General features: G+C 41.3%; 1 protein-coding gene across 7 annotated transcripts in view; it reads left to right on the top strand.

Annotated features, from left to right (window-relative positions):
- Positions 1 to 6,718, top strand: part of arhgap12b (Rho GTPase activating protein 12b) — a 72,065-nt gene extending 65,347 nt beyond the window's left edge. For 6 of the 7 annotated variants that reach the window (XM_055230040.1, XM_055230036.1, XM_055230039.1 and 3 more), the window contains 2 exons: positions 437 to 542; positions 3,423 to 6,712. In XM_055230040.1, coding sequence (XP_055086015.1) covers positions 437 to 542; positions 3,423 to 3,597 — 281 coding nt within the window. In that variant the 3' untranslated portion in view covers positions 3,598 to 6,712. Of the gene's footprint in view, positions 1 to 436; positions 543 to 3,422 lie in introns of all 7 variants that reach the window. The other variant, XM_055230037.1, reaches the window with a different exon arrangement.
- Positions 6,719 to 15,643: the final 8,925 nt, after the last annotated feature.

The raw sequence follows: 15,643 nt of genomic DNA, 5'->3' as shown, positions 1-15,643 counted from the left end.
TTAAATGTGCTTGGTTAAAACTCACCCAAGAGTCCTTCCTCTTCCTGACCATTTTCAATAGTAGCTATATCCAGAGCGATATTACAGAGTTAACTTCATTAGCACTGCACTATCAATCTAATTTTTGACAGATTATAACATTACATTTCATTATATGTGCAAGATGTATTATTCAAGTAAGTAATAAGTAAGTAGTAGTATTTTCAACACTTGCTTAAATGTTGATTTGTGTTTAAAATAAGCACATACTCAGACACTTCAAATTTAACCAAACTTTGAATTAGGTTATTACCACAATTTTAGTCTGTTGTCCTTTTTCAGAATGTAATATCATTAAAAATAAACTGTTACTAGTATGTATCCTGTTTGATGTCATTTCTCATGTGACCACAAGATGGAGCCACACTCAAACCGTTCTCCTTACCTCTCTCCACAGAGTGTCAGGACTACAAACAGAGACTCAACTCGATCAGAGACTTGATCAAGAAGCTGCCTAAGCCCAACCACGACACAATGCAGGCGCTCTTCAAACACCTGCGCAGGTAATGACCATCAAACATTCTTGTCAGTATAAAAACATGGTGTCTAATAGTCCATTGGCCATTGGGAGGTTCATGGTTCACTGCCCTGCTATAGAGGAAGACGCGTTACTCTGTTTAGCTGTGGGTGATGGAGCACCTTGACTGTGACTTGAATCTGGCGAATGAATAAATTATGCAAATGTGAGCATTAAATCATAATATACAGAGTGCATCTTAGCAGCTAGCAACTATACATTTTCACAGTTTAGCTGGTTATTAATGGTTCCCTTGTGGAGGTGACAGTAAAGCCTTCGCCCACCAGCTCAGGGTTAGCCGGTTCAAATTCCACTTACTATATTTTCTAGTGTTGTGTGCCATGCTGCACACACCAGGCTCTATACAGTCATACTGGGATATTTTATGTTTATGTCTTTGATAGTGTTGTCATGACACTAAGATTTCAAACTCAATTTAAGTATCAAAATTGAGTTTGAAATTTTAATCATGACACCACTAGGGAAAAGACTCAATACTGATTCTGATACCACAATGATAATAAAACTCTTTATTTAGACAATAGAATTTTCAACATTGAACCATAGTGCTATCTTTTTATATTACGATGCGGTCTTATACCTGTGTTATCCCTCAAGTATGTTCCATAGTGGTCCATGGGCGTATACTAGTCTAAATGTGGACTTATACTTGTTCTGATACAGCTCAAGATCATTCTAAAGATATTCAGGAAACATTAATTTCTGTCCTGTGAATGTGACTTTTTTAATATTGATAACTGCTTAATAGAGTATATAGTTTTGATGCTATTTTAGTTTTGATTAGTATTTGCTTTTAAAGCCTTAAAAGCGACAAAGAGAGAACTAGTTCATTTTAAACAGTTTTAAAAAGTTATTCCTCGTTACCTTATGCATTCCAAGCAGCCTAATGATTCACCATGATGAATTTATAAGCGCTTTTCACAACCAAACATATGCAGAGGGTACACAGCTGACTTATTTTGACCTCAAGAGCTGCTTATACAATATATAAATGGGGATGAAACAGAAGTGTTGATTGCCAGAAACACATACAAGTGCTTTTCTATTTAAAATATATGTAAGCTGAAAATTAACCCAGCTCACAAACATCCTGCAGCAGCATAAGGTCCATGTTTTGTATTTCTGTCTCCATCACGTCTTTAGAACCAGTGCTCTCCAGGTCATAGACTGCCCCCAGCAATGTGGACTATTTGATGAAAACACTTATTTTGAAAGGTCATGTCGTGAGAAGGCTTCCTGTATAAGTTGACTTCATAAAGAGTCCCCATTCAAACACAATGGGACGTGTCTGTGGCATTTGCTCAGCGCGGCACATTTGCATTTATATAACTGTGTTTACGGTAATGCAGCCGCCAACTGTTGTTTCTAAACGGGATTTATAGAGCCACATATATGGAGGTGTGCATATTTAATCTGTTTCTCTCTGTTCTTCCCTCTCTTCTCTCTTCCTCCCTCTGCCAACACTTTTCTTTCTCTCTCTTTTAGCCTCCCTCTCTTTCCTTTTCTCATTCTCCCTTTCATGTATATCTCTTCTCTCTCTGTCTCAATCTCTACATCCCTTTCTCTCTCCCACACTCTTTCCTCTTTCTTTCCCTGTCTTGTTCTGCCCCTCTCTCATCCTCTCTCCCTCCTTTCTTCCTATTTTTCTCCTTCTCTCCCCTTTCTCTCCCCCTCTCTCTTTTGATCCCTCCTTCTCTTTCCTCTCTCTCTACCTCTTTATCCATCCCTCTCTTTCTGTCCATCTCATTCTCCCCCTCTCGCCTTCTCTCCCCGGCTTTCTCTGTTTCCCTCTCATCCTCTCTCTCCCTCCCTATTTTTCTCCTTCTCTCTTCTTTCTCTCCCCCCTCTCTCTGTATCTCTCTTGCTCTCTTTCCTCTCTCTCCACTTACTCTTTCCCCTCTTTCTCTTTCCCTCTTACCCTTTCTGTCTCACTCTCTTGCATATATAATTGTGTGTGCAGATGCCAGGTTGTATATTCTCTCTCCACTTTCTGTCTTACCTCTTTCTCTTCTTCTCTCCTCCTCTCTCCCCCTCTCTCTCTCCCTCCCTCTTTCTCTTGCATGTATGGTTATGTGTGCAGATGCCAGGCTGTAGCTTCTCTTTAAACCAGTTTATTATAGGCTGCCCTGGAGCGAGTGGAGGCACAGGAAACATCTCTGGACTATTTCAATGATTCACACTGATGATCTGGATGTGATGAGTTGTGACTTGTGTAGATAGACATTTATCGAGCCTACGCTATTTCCTTATTTCAGGTAATGGGCTTGAACCTCAAAGGCCTTAGAACTCCCATTGTGTTTAGCTAATTTAGGATGTTTATGATGATGGTGTTTCCTCCTCCGCCTTTGTATTTGGAGAACTTTGACGCGAGCGGCTGACAGAGGTATTTGGCGAAACTGGATGTCCCTGCCAATGTCACGTGATTTTGTTCGTTTAGGCAGAATACAAACAGGAAATCTGCTAATCCGTACGTGACCAATGCTCTCGATCTCACGCCTGTTCTCGTCTCATCTCTGAAGCTAAGTAGGGCTGGGGCTGGTTAGTACTTGGATGGGAGACCACTGGGAATATCGAGTGCCACAGTGGGACACCATTTTCTGTAGTGCAAAGTGTTATTGTGTTCTTAGGCAAAACACTTCACCCACCTTCATATTTATTCAATTCAGCGTCTGGAATGAATGATAATGCACTTGAAGGTTGCTGTATAAACCCATTAGTATTATTGATTATTCAAAATCAAGCTTGTAAATAAGGATTCATATTCAATCATTTTAGCTTTTTAACTAGCTATTAAACTTGTTTGTCATTCTGCAGCGTGACACATTGTCCTCTTGTATCTCATCAGGGTGGTGGAGCACGGGGAGGCTAACCGGATGACCACCCAGAGCGTAGCCATCGTGTTCGGGCCCACCCTCCTGCGCCCCGAGACAGAGAGCGGGAACATCGCCGTGCACATGGTCTACCAGAACCAGATCGTAGAGCTCATCCTCATAGAGTACGACAGCGTGTTCGGCAGGTAGAGCCACGGCGCCTGCCCCGTGCACCTGCCGCGCCCCTCGCACCTGTGGCACCTGCCTATGGACCAAGCCTGGACGCACACCTCGCATTTACCTGTTGCACTTATCAAGGATTTCCGATGCCATAAGTGTTGATCTAGCACTGGATAAAACGGGCCAGTAGTGACACAGCACCTGGTAGCAACTGATGAGTAATAACAGCCAATCATGTAACAGAACTGTGATAATGTATTTGTTTTTAAATGTAATAAGCCGAGAATGTAACAATAGACCAGTTGCTTTATATCAGATGCCCTCCCAATCTGCTTTAGCACTGTGTCAGATGCCGCACCAACTTCCTTTTCATGGATTTCAGCTTCCTGTTTAGAGAGAACATTTTTAGGACTGTTGGCCATTTAAAAGATATAATATTTTGTTTTGAATTGTTAATTGCTATGGCAACTGTGCTGGATTTTTATCATTTTGAAAACCATGGACATCCCTATGTATCAGGTGCCCTACCATGCTCTTATATCCCAGATCAGATGCCCTCCCATCCTCCTCTATCCCATGTTTCTTTTCATGGATTTCATTTTCTTGACCTATTGACTATTCAAAAGATTTTCAAGAATATTTTGTTTTGAATACTTAATACTATGGCGACGGTGCTATTTTTCATCATAGTGAAGCCCATGGATATCCCTAGACTTAAAAAGTTCTCAAAAGTGATTTTAATATTCATAAATGCATGTATATTGTTGCATAACTGACTTGTTCCATTTAAAATCCCATTACACTGGCTGTTACATTCTGGGCTGTTGTTACATCACAGTTGCTACACACCTCATTTTGGCATTAAACTTTGGGATGCTCCTTTTGGACTTTATGGACCTGTGGAGTGACTTTTCTGAGACTCTTCGTGGACATTAATCAGTGTTATTGTTTGGGAGCATGGAGAACCCTGAGGAGCACTTGGATGGTTGGACCAGTTTATGGACAGAACCTTCTCCTGTTTGAGTGATGTGAGCAGTGGACTTTGGAACTTTGAGGCACAAGTCCTTTCTTCTCGTTGGTCTTGTGGATTTGGTATGGCCGTGTATTGTTATGTCCGGTGGGATTTGGAAAACTCCCCAAAAAGTTCAAAATGAATAAATTGTGTTGGCTGTTTTTCCATCAGTTGTTGTTTTAATAGAAAGTGGTAATGTTAAAGAGCCCACATTACTTACTGTATTTGATCTATGTTATAATGTTGTGTCTTCATCAAAAACACACTCAAAGTTTTGTTTTGTTTCATTCATAACTTAAAAACTACCACCACATGACATCACAAGGTGGAACGGACCATTTTGAGCTTTGGAGACGTAGGCAAGCCAATAATGCAGCGTTATTCAAACATGTGAATGAAACAAAACACAACTCCGGATATGTTTTTGATGAGGTAATAACATTACAACATGGACTCAATTGAGTTTAATATAGGACATTTAAAGCTGCACTGAGTAACTTTTCTGGTACAGGGTCAGAGATGTGATTGCTTTGAATGTTCCGCAGTATTAAAATAGTTTATCTTGCATTTATTCAATTACAGGTGTTTCTATTGCTGTGAGCGGAGTCGCCTCTTCATAGATCTGACCTGTTACTTAATGTGTTTATGTCTCCTACTTGTTTCCATAGCGATCGATACATTTTAATGCTACATTGTGGAAAATATCAGGTAAAGCGATAACATCAACATGGAGATAATGAAAAGTTGTCATTTTAAAGGTGGATTATGCAGTTTGTCTGGAATGTTCCTCAGCACGGCATTAAATGTATCGAGCTCCAAGCAAGTGGCAGATCTTCAACGTGAAAAGTTACACAGTGCGTCTTTAAACTCTCACTTTCTATGAACATAAACGATTAGATGGTAAAACTCGCTCAACATTTCATTTGATTGTTTTTGAAAATTTAAATATGAATAAAAAAAATAAATGTTGGTCAACCCTATTGTGTTTTGAAAAAATGAACGAGTATCGCGACTGCACAGAACTTGTAAACACATGTGTCCTGAACTATTTTGTGAAGATGAAATACAGTGCTAATAAAGTTGCTAATTTATAAGCTAATGAAACGCATAACCACATCACCATTGTGAAAAGGTCACGATTAAGCTACAGTGTTCAGATCAGTGTTCAGAAGCAAAGGTCGTGTTAAAATAAATGAACACATTATCTTTTAAGAGCAGGTATTTTGGTATTGTAAAAGAAAAATTAAAAAAACTTGGGCTGTGTTCACACTTGTCATGGTCTTGTCCTGGTCTTGTCCTCCTCATCTCATCCTGCCTGGTCTAGTCCTGGTCTAGTCCTGGTCTAGTCCTGGTCTAGTCCTGGTCTAGTCCTGGTCTAGTCCTGGTCTAGTCCTGGTCTAGTCCTGGTCTAGTCCTGGTCTGGTCCTGGTCTAGCCCTGGTCTGGTCCTGGTCTAGTCCTGGTCTAGCCCTGGTCTGGTCCTGGTCTAGTCCTTGTTTGGTCCTGGTCCTGCTAGTCCCACCTGGTCTAGTTCCTGTCTAGTCCCTGTCTAGTCCTGGTTTAGTCCCACATGTGACGTGTATCCAAGTGTGAACGCAGCCCAGAATCAATAAATTTGCTGATAATGGATACATGTAGGCAGGTCTTATGAAATCATGGCTGTAATTAAGTTTTTTTTGTAGATAATTATTAAAATGACAATAATGAAACCCAAAACTATCTCAAATTAACCCTTAGATTTGTATTTTCGCACCAAGCCGGTGTTAAAGCCAGCCGCCATGTAAACCAACGGACAGACCCCAGTGTGCTGCTTATTGTGACCTACATGTATTCAAATCTGCGAAAAGAAATGATCAACTGAGAAACACAATTGATGGTTCATTAATGTTTCATGACAGGCAAGTTGTTGTGTATTTTTTTTTTTTCGGATCTATATTGTCACCTGAAAATGTACAAGAAAATGTCAAGTACTGGACTGGAACTCCCTCATGTTGTTCAATGGTTGTCTGCACATTCTCCACCTCAACCCAAAATGATGAAACAATGTGGACTTTGGAGAGACTTGTGATCCGTATGTCTCTGGTCCAGACTCCTGTGGACTTTCGTATGTGGCACTCTGTGAATAAAAGTGATGTGAGACTGAGCTGTGTCAGAGCTGTGTTTTTGGCTCTGTTCTAGTCCTGTGTTATGCCGCTTTCATGTGGTGTCAAATAAACCGTAAATATGACTTTCCGACCATGAAAACTGCAAATGGGGATTTTGGCAGCAGCGTGAACGACCCAAGTTGTGACATCAGTGATTGGTGAAAGTCAAAGGAGAGTTCACATCTAATAAGAAACACTGCAAGATATTTAGTGAACATTAAAAGGAATTTTGCTAAATACATTTTATTGTTCCCTCATCAAAAACATGCCTTACTATGGTTAGCTGTAAGATTCTGTGTAATGCCCAGCCCACAAGCAAATGTCACCCATGCTCCCATATGACAATTCTCCATAAATATACAAAAACATGATACAAAACTGATGTGATGTGCGTTAGTTTCAATAACGGGATGCAGCTGATTGTGTTGTGATAACGCTCTGAAGGGGGAGCAAAGGGAGAGGAGAGGGGTGACTTTTTATCAGAAACTAATAAATATGTTAATATGTTGTTTTTCAGTCAATATAGCATTTTAAAAACAATAAAATGTAACGTGGTGATCTAAATATGTTGTGTTAGCAGTTAATACCCCAGTAAAATACCCCCTTTTTAAGTTAGGGGTAAATGCTCTAGGCAACACAAACAGATATAAAGTGTGTTCTCAACATCCGACAAAAAATTTGGATGGGAGATTTCCGATCCAAACTTCCCAACATGAACGTGAGACCGGCATTAGTCCTGGTCACCACATGGGGGTCAAACAGGAGCCAAACAGGGACTAAACTGGAACGATCAGGGATAGACCAGGACTAAACTGGGCTGAAAGTGTGAATTCAGCCTTATGTTCCCCTGGGGTAGACTGACAGGAATGAGGCTGCCAATCTGTACACACACACACACAACATTCATACTAGGCAAAGTGGGTGAAATGTCTTGCCTAACGACACTCAGAGCAGGAATCGATTCTCTGACCTTTGAGCCACTGTTGTTTTCATAATGTTCATTAGCAAAACTGTATCACTGACACTTGGTTTTGAGGAGCTGTCATTTAAGGATAGTTAGAAGATGTCTATAATTAACTTTCTTCATGGAAAACACTTCTGCCCTAACCTTACACAGCAAGATGGATTCTCACGATATTTTGAGTTCACAAACTCATGAGAAACCATCTTGAGATACTCCTGCTGTAAGGTTCAAGTTCTCTGCAGGTGGACCAGTCATAGAGCAGCACTGACATTTGTGCAGAATCCAAAGACAAAGCGTCCAAACTAAATCAAACATGGCGACGCCGACAGATGTCTTCTGTTTTAGAGAAAGTACTTTGTGAGAAATGTGTGTGTTTGTGGTCAGGGAAGAACTGGATTTAACCAAAATTTTATTTTTCGGCTTGCTCCGCTTGGACCAATCAGATTCAAATAATCATCACGGCTTTCCGCATTTTCCGATCACTTTCAGGAAGTGCCATTCCAGATTGATGTGTGGAACTCAATTTAGAGTATGATACATATCAGTCTGGAATGAGACTCCTGCCCCAGCCCTAAAGCAATTTTATTTTTACATGCAGTAACTCAACAAGGGATTTCATGGGAAAAGCAACAATGTGATGTTAACAGTGATGTAATGTGATGTATGACTTCTGTATGAATGATCTGTAAAAAGTGTTTACATCTAACATTATTACTGCTATATTGCAGTACTCACACTACCACTGAGTGGTAGTCTGATTAAAAAGAGGAAGTATCCAATAGTTTTCAATTAGCTTTTAATATCTGCAGAAGACTCCCTCAATCTCCACTTCACCTTTCACTCAAGGTTCCATCCCATAATTGAATTGGTCAGATGGACCTCTTGTATGGAGTGAATGAGCCTCGTATCTCTGTCATTTATAACACACACACACACACCCCCACACACACAAACACACACAGACACACCCCCACACACACAAACACACGCTCACACAGATCAGGCACAGCTCCCAAATAAAGTATATAAACACACTCAAGTGTAAACAAGTAGACATAAACATGTGTATACAAGTACAAACCAATATAAAACATGAAAAATACTGTAAAATAAACAGAAATAGATAATAATTAAATAATATATTCACCATCAGCCCCTCTCCACAGCACAGTCGTCACTTTTACTATTTGAGCCACGCTCCAGATCAGACATTATTTATGCTCTCTACTTTCATTATGAACTTCTGTTATAGTAGTTTTCATTATAATTATACTATTATTATATTATATATAATAATATATTATATATAATATAATATATTATTATTATTATACAAGGGGTCCGCGACCTTTAACCCCCAAAGACCTGGTTTCCAAGAAAAACAAAACAAAACCAAACACTGGATTACAGACTCTAAATTTTAAAACTCTAAAGTTTCTCTAAACTTTAGAGAAAATTGTCACGTGATGCATTGTAAAAGATGCATTTTGGGCAGAAGATGACGTTCAAAATTAGTAGAGTAGTAAAGTTATTTAAATTTAACCCAGCGCAATGCTTTTTGGTGCACATCATCTTAAGGGTCTCTAATAATCGTTAATACATTTATAATCACTCCACTTTATTTTGGTCTGCGCCTTCACTTTGTGTCATACACTTATACAAACTATTTCTTAAAACTGACTGATACTGACAATTTGGGATTTTTAATTTTTTTTATTAACCCATTTAAACCCATCGATCATAATAGTGACCACTAAAAATTGTGTACTTTTAAAGCTCAGTATGTCTTACTGTGCATATTTTCAATGCATGACAAAAGATGTTTTATAACAAAGACAGTGGCATTAAATGAAAATGAATAAAAGATTTCATATTTTTATCAGTAATGCTCTTAATAATTCACTCTTAAATATTCTCCATCTAGAAACACTGTGTCACCATATTTCTGTGTTGTTTTGTTTTGTTTTGTTTTTAAAACTGTAAAAAAAAAAAAAGCTTAAGTAATTGCACCTTTTTGAATCTCGTGTTTTTTCATATTGTGATTTTGATTTGATAACTATTACTTGTGCAGCTCTCCTGTTGCACTGTGGACAGCCAGTGTTTAAGATTAAGAATAGATTGGATCGTTGGTGAATTATATTAAAGCAGATTTAAGACATTTTCCACAATAGAGTTCCCCCTACAGCTCCGTTATGAGAATACACTGTCAGAGAACAGACTCAAAAATGTTTGGGTTTTTCTCTTTCTCTTTTTTTGTTTTTTTTGTTTTAAAGAAACATATTGCTAAATATTTAAATAAAAAAAACAAAACAGGTATTCACAGGAGAACTCTCTTTCGGTTGTGCCAGCCATATTTCAGGGCTGGTTTTCTGACAAAAGCAGGTGGAGACAACAGACGCTTCAAATACCCCAAAAATACATATTTAACCATCACAAGGATTTATAAAAACGTTTAATGAGGTAACTATGTTACTTAGTTCTGCTATAATAAACAATTATATTAATAAATCAGTGATATATTGGCATTTATATGTAAGTATAGCAACACACTCATGCTCAAATGTGGAATGTGAAATCACCTGGCAACACGTGACATCACCTGGCAACACGTGACATCACCTGGCGACACGTGACATCACCTGGCAACACGTGACATCGCCTGGCGACACGTGGCTTTGTGATGACATCGACAGATTGTATGCAGAAGTCTGTAAGTGTAGCACAAACCCAGCATCACTTCAACTTAGCACTCGAACGAGCACGCAGCGACCGAACTCAGAGCAGCAAACATGACCAAAGACTGGAGCGACTATACTCCCGAAGACGACGAACTCCTCTACAGTGAGGAATTTAACTTGATGGAGGAGTTGGGGATAACATCCACCAATGCAGACCTTCTTGAGGAGGGTCCTTCTCCATCTTTTGAGGAGGAGCAGCTCGAGAAGCCGGTGATAGCATCCACCGGTGCAGACCACACCTCTGGACCTTCTGAAAAGGCGGGTCACGCCTTTCTAACTGTTGAGGAGTTGGAGAGAGAGCAGTTAGGGCCTCTAAACCATGAGAGGTCTAAGGAGGAAGAGGAGAGGGGCATGGCCTTAGTCATGTCTCAATTCGAAATGGCCTCTAAAGTTGCTCAAACTTTAGATGCAAGAGAGAAACATCTGCTCCAAGAGCTCGAAGACCTTAGGAATCTTCGAGAACAAGACCATGATCAGCACCAGGAGCAGAAGTTAAAGCTAGAAATGATTATTCTCACTCATAACACTCAGATGGAGAGAAAGGACAGAGCAGCCCAAGAACTCCAGACTGAGCTGGACAAGGTCAAAGAGGAGAATAGACTTTTATTGAGAGAGTCTGTGGAACTGAAACGTGCGATTCAGTTCAAAGATGGAGAAATAAGTCAGCTTGTGAAAAAGCACAAGAAAGACAAGTTAATGGTCCTGAAGAACACTCAAATGGAGAGAACAAACAAAACAATCCAAGAACTCCAAACTGAACTGGCTCAAGTGAAGGAGGAGAGAGGAGCATTTAGACATCAATCAGATGAGCTGAAACACAAGCTTCAGACCAAAAACGGCAATATTGAAGTACTGGAGAAACAGGTCGCTGAAATTAAAGCCACGTTGAAGCAAATTCGAGAAGACTCCAGCCAAAAATCCAAAGAATGGAACATCGAAAAGCAAAGTTTCCGCAAGGACACTGCTGATCTAAAATCCAAACTGCAAGAAAAATCTTTGGAGAATGCAAAGCTGATGGAGCAGAACACTCGACTGGAGCGTGCTCTGTCGAACCTTAAAAGAGACATGTCTGCTCTGGTTCAGTTCTCTAATAAACTGGAGGTAAAGCAAAAAGAGGACGCTGAGCAGAAGATCCAGATGCTCCAACAGATTCAAAACAAAGAGTCACACGTCCAAAAGAAGGAGGAGGAGAAGAACACCATTTTGAAGACCTATGAGGAGCTGAAGGAAGTGCTGAAAAAGTCACAAGTAGAGCGCTCCCTGTTGGAAGAGCGATCCAGTGCATTAAATCGGAAGCTGAGGAGTGCAGAAGAACAGCGCTCCCTGCAGCTTGAACGATGCCAAGCGTTAGAGCAGGAGCTGAAGAGCACGAAGAAACAGCGCTCCCTGCTGGATAGGAGCAGAGCAAAACAAAACAAAACAATCCAAGAACTCCAAACTGAACTGGCTCAAGTGAAGGAGGAGAGAGGAGCATTTAGACATCAATCAGATGAGCTGAAACACCAGCTTCAGACCAAAAACGGCAATATTGAAGTACTGGAGAAACAGGTTGCTGAAATTAAAGTCACGTTGAAGCAAATTCGAGAAGACTCCAGCCAAAAATCCAAAGAATGGAACATCGAAAAGCAAAGTTTCTGCAAGGACACTGCTGATCTAAAATCCAAACTGCAAGAAAAATCTTTGGAGAATGCAAAGCTGATGGAGCAGAACACTCGACTGGAGCGTGCTCTGTCGAACCTTAAAAGAGACATGTCTGCTCTGGTTCAGTTCTCTAATAAACTGGAGGTAAAGCAAAAAGAGGACGCTGAGCAGAAGATCCAGATGCTCCAACAGATTCAAAACAAAGAGACACACGTCCAAAAGAAGGAGGAGGAGAAGGATGCCATTTTGAAGACCTATGAGGAGCTGAAGGAAGTGCTGAAGAAGTCACAAGTAGAGCGCTCCCTGCTGGAAGAGCAATCCACTGCATTAGACCGGGAGCTGAGGACTGCAAAGGTAGAGCGCTCCCTGCTGGAAGAGCGATCCAGTGCGTTAGACCAGGAGCTGAGGAGTGCAAAGGTAGAGCGCTCCCTGCTGGAAGAGCGATCCAGTGCGTTAGACCAGGAGCTGAGGAGTGTAAAGGTAGAGCGCTCCCTGCAGCTTGAAAGAAGCCAAGCGTTAGAGCAGAAGCTGAAGAGCACAGAGGAACAGCGCTCCCTGATGGAGGAGATGAGCAGAGCACTGGAGCAGGAGCTGGAGAGGAAAAAGAGGAAGTGGTACAGGAGGCTCCTGCGTAGCTAAACCCTCTGTCCACCCCCCGCACTGTTCTGCACATGAACAATAAAGCATAGCAAAAAAAAGTTCTTCACAGTGTTTGAGTTTTTGTTTAATTTACACAGAAATCTATTCATGTTTTTGTTCTGTTTTGGGCCAATCATTATTAATAATTGGTTTAATTACATATGGTAGCTTACATTTTAACATATCACACCAACACCTCCCCTCCCACCACCTCCCCCTACAGGTGGCACCCGGCGAGCGCAGGAACAGAGCATAACTGTTACATACACAAATACATTAAGATTAAAACATTCCTATACATTCAAACATCCTCACACACACACACACATGCACACACACCCCCTCCCACACACACACACACATACACACACACCCCCACACACCCCCCACACACACACACAGTTAATTATGGATGGAGCTGCAGTGGTCTGTGTGGTGAGGGGGGGTGAGAGGAGGGGAGGCAGTTGAGTGAGGAGAGGGAGGGGGGTCAGACCTGAGTGACTAAGGTGTAATCTGGTAATTGCACTGCTGTTTTTGATGAAAGGGCACAATGTGATGTAATATATATGTAATATATGTTTTATTTAAATTCGAATTAATTTCTGAAATTCTAATAAATCAGACAATAGGTTATAAAAATATAACCAATAAAAATGTATACAGTATAATTTAAATAATGATAAGTGAATTTTAAACAAAAATGGCTTCTACACCAACTATGTAATCTTTGTGGTCGAAGGTCTACCATCGCTGGTTTCCATGGAGATAGCATTAAACATATCAACCTCTATGGAGACTAGCAAGTGACGCCACCAGGCCAACTTACAGGTCAGATTTGTGGAGTGGAGACCCCCACTTACAATAAGAACGCTCGGAAATACCTTGAGAACCTCAAGATATTTCTGAGCAATAAAAACACCTGTAACTGAATGCATGATAATTTTAATGCCATACTGTAGAACATTATTGGCAATGCAATAGCATCTCCATGGAGACAGGCAGATGGCAGAAATGGACTGAAATATATCTTGTCAGCTGGAGACCAAAAATGAGGTGCTGTTAGATCAACAAGATTTTATTCAGCTGTGATTAAAATAGACTGAAGTTAGGATTTATATTAAGGTTAATTGAGTAGTGACTATGATGAATTTAAAGGCACTGTAGTGGTTTGTAGTGCTCCAAAGTTATTCCTCACTTGCCTCATGCATTCAGAGCATGCTGATTATTCACTGCAAAGATCTTTGCACAACTTTCAGAGGCCAGAGTGGAGTTTTGCCACCAAACTAACGCTAACAACAACTAGCATGCTAACAGTGAACTTCCTGAATCTCTGATGATAAAATACTGTATAATGCAGACAGTACACAGCAGACTTATTTGAACTCAAGAGCTGCTTGTACAATATATCTGTACTGGGACAGTACAGATATATTGTATTATACAGATTTATGAGGAAAAAAAAAAACTTAACATCAATGTAATGTTCCCACAATGCACAGAAACCTAACATGTGCATATATATGTCTGTGCGTGGGGGGACAGGATGCGTGTATATATATGTGTGTGTGTATAAGTGCACGGGATGGGTGTTGGGGGTGGGGTGTAGTAACAGCTGCATGGTCTCTGGGGCCTCCTGACCTTGGGCCCCTCAGGTGAGCCTAATCCAATCAGCCTCCTGTTTGTCTAAAGGAGCAGAGCAGACACATGGCACCGAGCAGCTCTCACATAGAGAAGTGGTGAGTATAAAACTATGTTGTCGCTTTTTTGTGTCGTTCCTTATACGCATACAATATTCAAATTCCATATCTTCTCATTGTTAGCTTTTTTACTATACTCAATTTTCTCAAAAGTCCCAGTATAGATGTATTGTATAAGCCGCACTTGTAATTTTAAGGTATTTTACTTTCCAATAATCAGGAAGTGTGTGTTAGCATGCTAGTTGATGTTGTTGTGACTTTTGCACATAGGGAGGTCAACTTCACTCACAACTATCACTCACAAATCCACACGCACACAGCTTCAGTCCACCTGCAGAATGGATCCAACTTCTGTACCTGCTCTGCTGACCACAAGGGGGCACTGCAGCTCACCCAGTGTCAGTGAGCAATCTGGGTTAACTGTATGACACAGGGCACAGGGAGATTGTCCAGTTTAGAGGGAGACAGGACAGGGGTGAGGGGGGTGAGGGTGAACAGGGTGAAGAGGGTGAGGTGAGGGGGGCAGAGTCCAGCTTCGATCTCAGGTCCACACTGGGTCTTTGTGTGAGCCTTGGCCCGTGGAGGACTTTCCCACAGGGACAGGACAGGTGTCAGGGCAGTTTGTCCCACACTACAGCTGCACCTGTCACAACCATCACTGTCTGAGCTCCACTGGACAGGACCAAACCAGACAACAGGACCAAGCCTGACAGGACCAAACCAGACAGGACCAAACCAGACAGGACCAAACCAGACAGGACCAAACCAGATGAGACCAAACCAGACAGGACCAAACCAGACAGGACCAAACCAGACAGGACCAAACCAGATGAGACCAAACCAGACAGGACCAAACCAGACAACAGGACCAAGCCAGACAGGACCAAACCAGACAGGACCAAACCAGACAGGACCAAACCAGACAGGACCAAACCAGACAAGAGGACCAAACCAGACAAGAGGACCAAACCAGACAGGACCAAACCAGACAGGACCAAACCAGACAACAGGACCAATCCTGACAGGACCAAACCAGACAGGACCAAACCAGACAGGACCAAACCAGACAGGACCAAACCAGATGAGACCAAACCAGACAGGACCAAACCAGACAGGACCAAACCAGACAGGACCAAACCAGATGAGACCAAACCAGACAGGACCAAACCAGACAACAGGACCAAGCCAGACAGGACCAAACCAGACAGGACCAAACCAGACAGGACCAAACCAGACAGGACC

The sequence above is a fragment of the Periophthalmus magnuspinnatus genome, chromosome 20 (genome assembly GCF_009829125.3).
Source record: "Periophthalmus magnuspinnatus isolate fPerMag1 chromosome 20, fPerMag1.2.pri, whole genome shotgun sequence".
Taxonomy (NCBI): Eukaryota; Metazoa; Chordata; class Actinopteri; order Gobiiformes; family Gobiidae; genus Periophthalmus; species Periophthalmus magnuspinnatus.
Note: the sequence above shows the minus strand (reverse complement) of the source record. Positions and strands in the feature narration are given on the sequence as shown.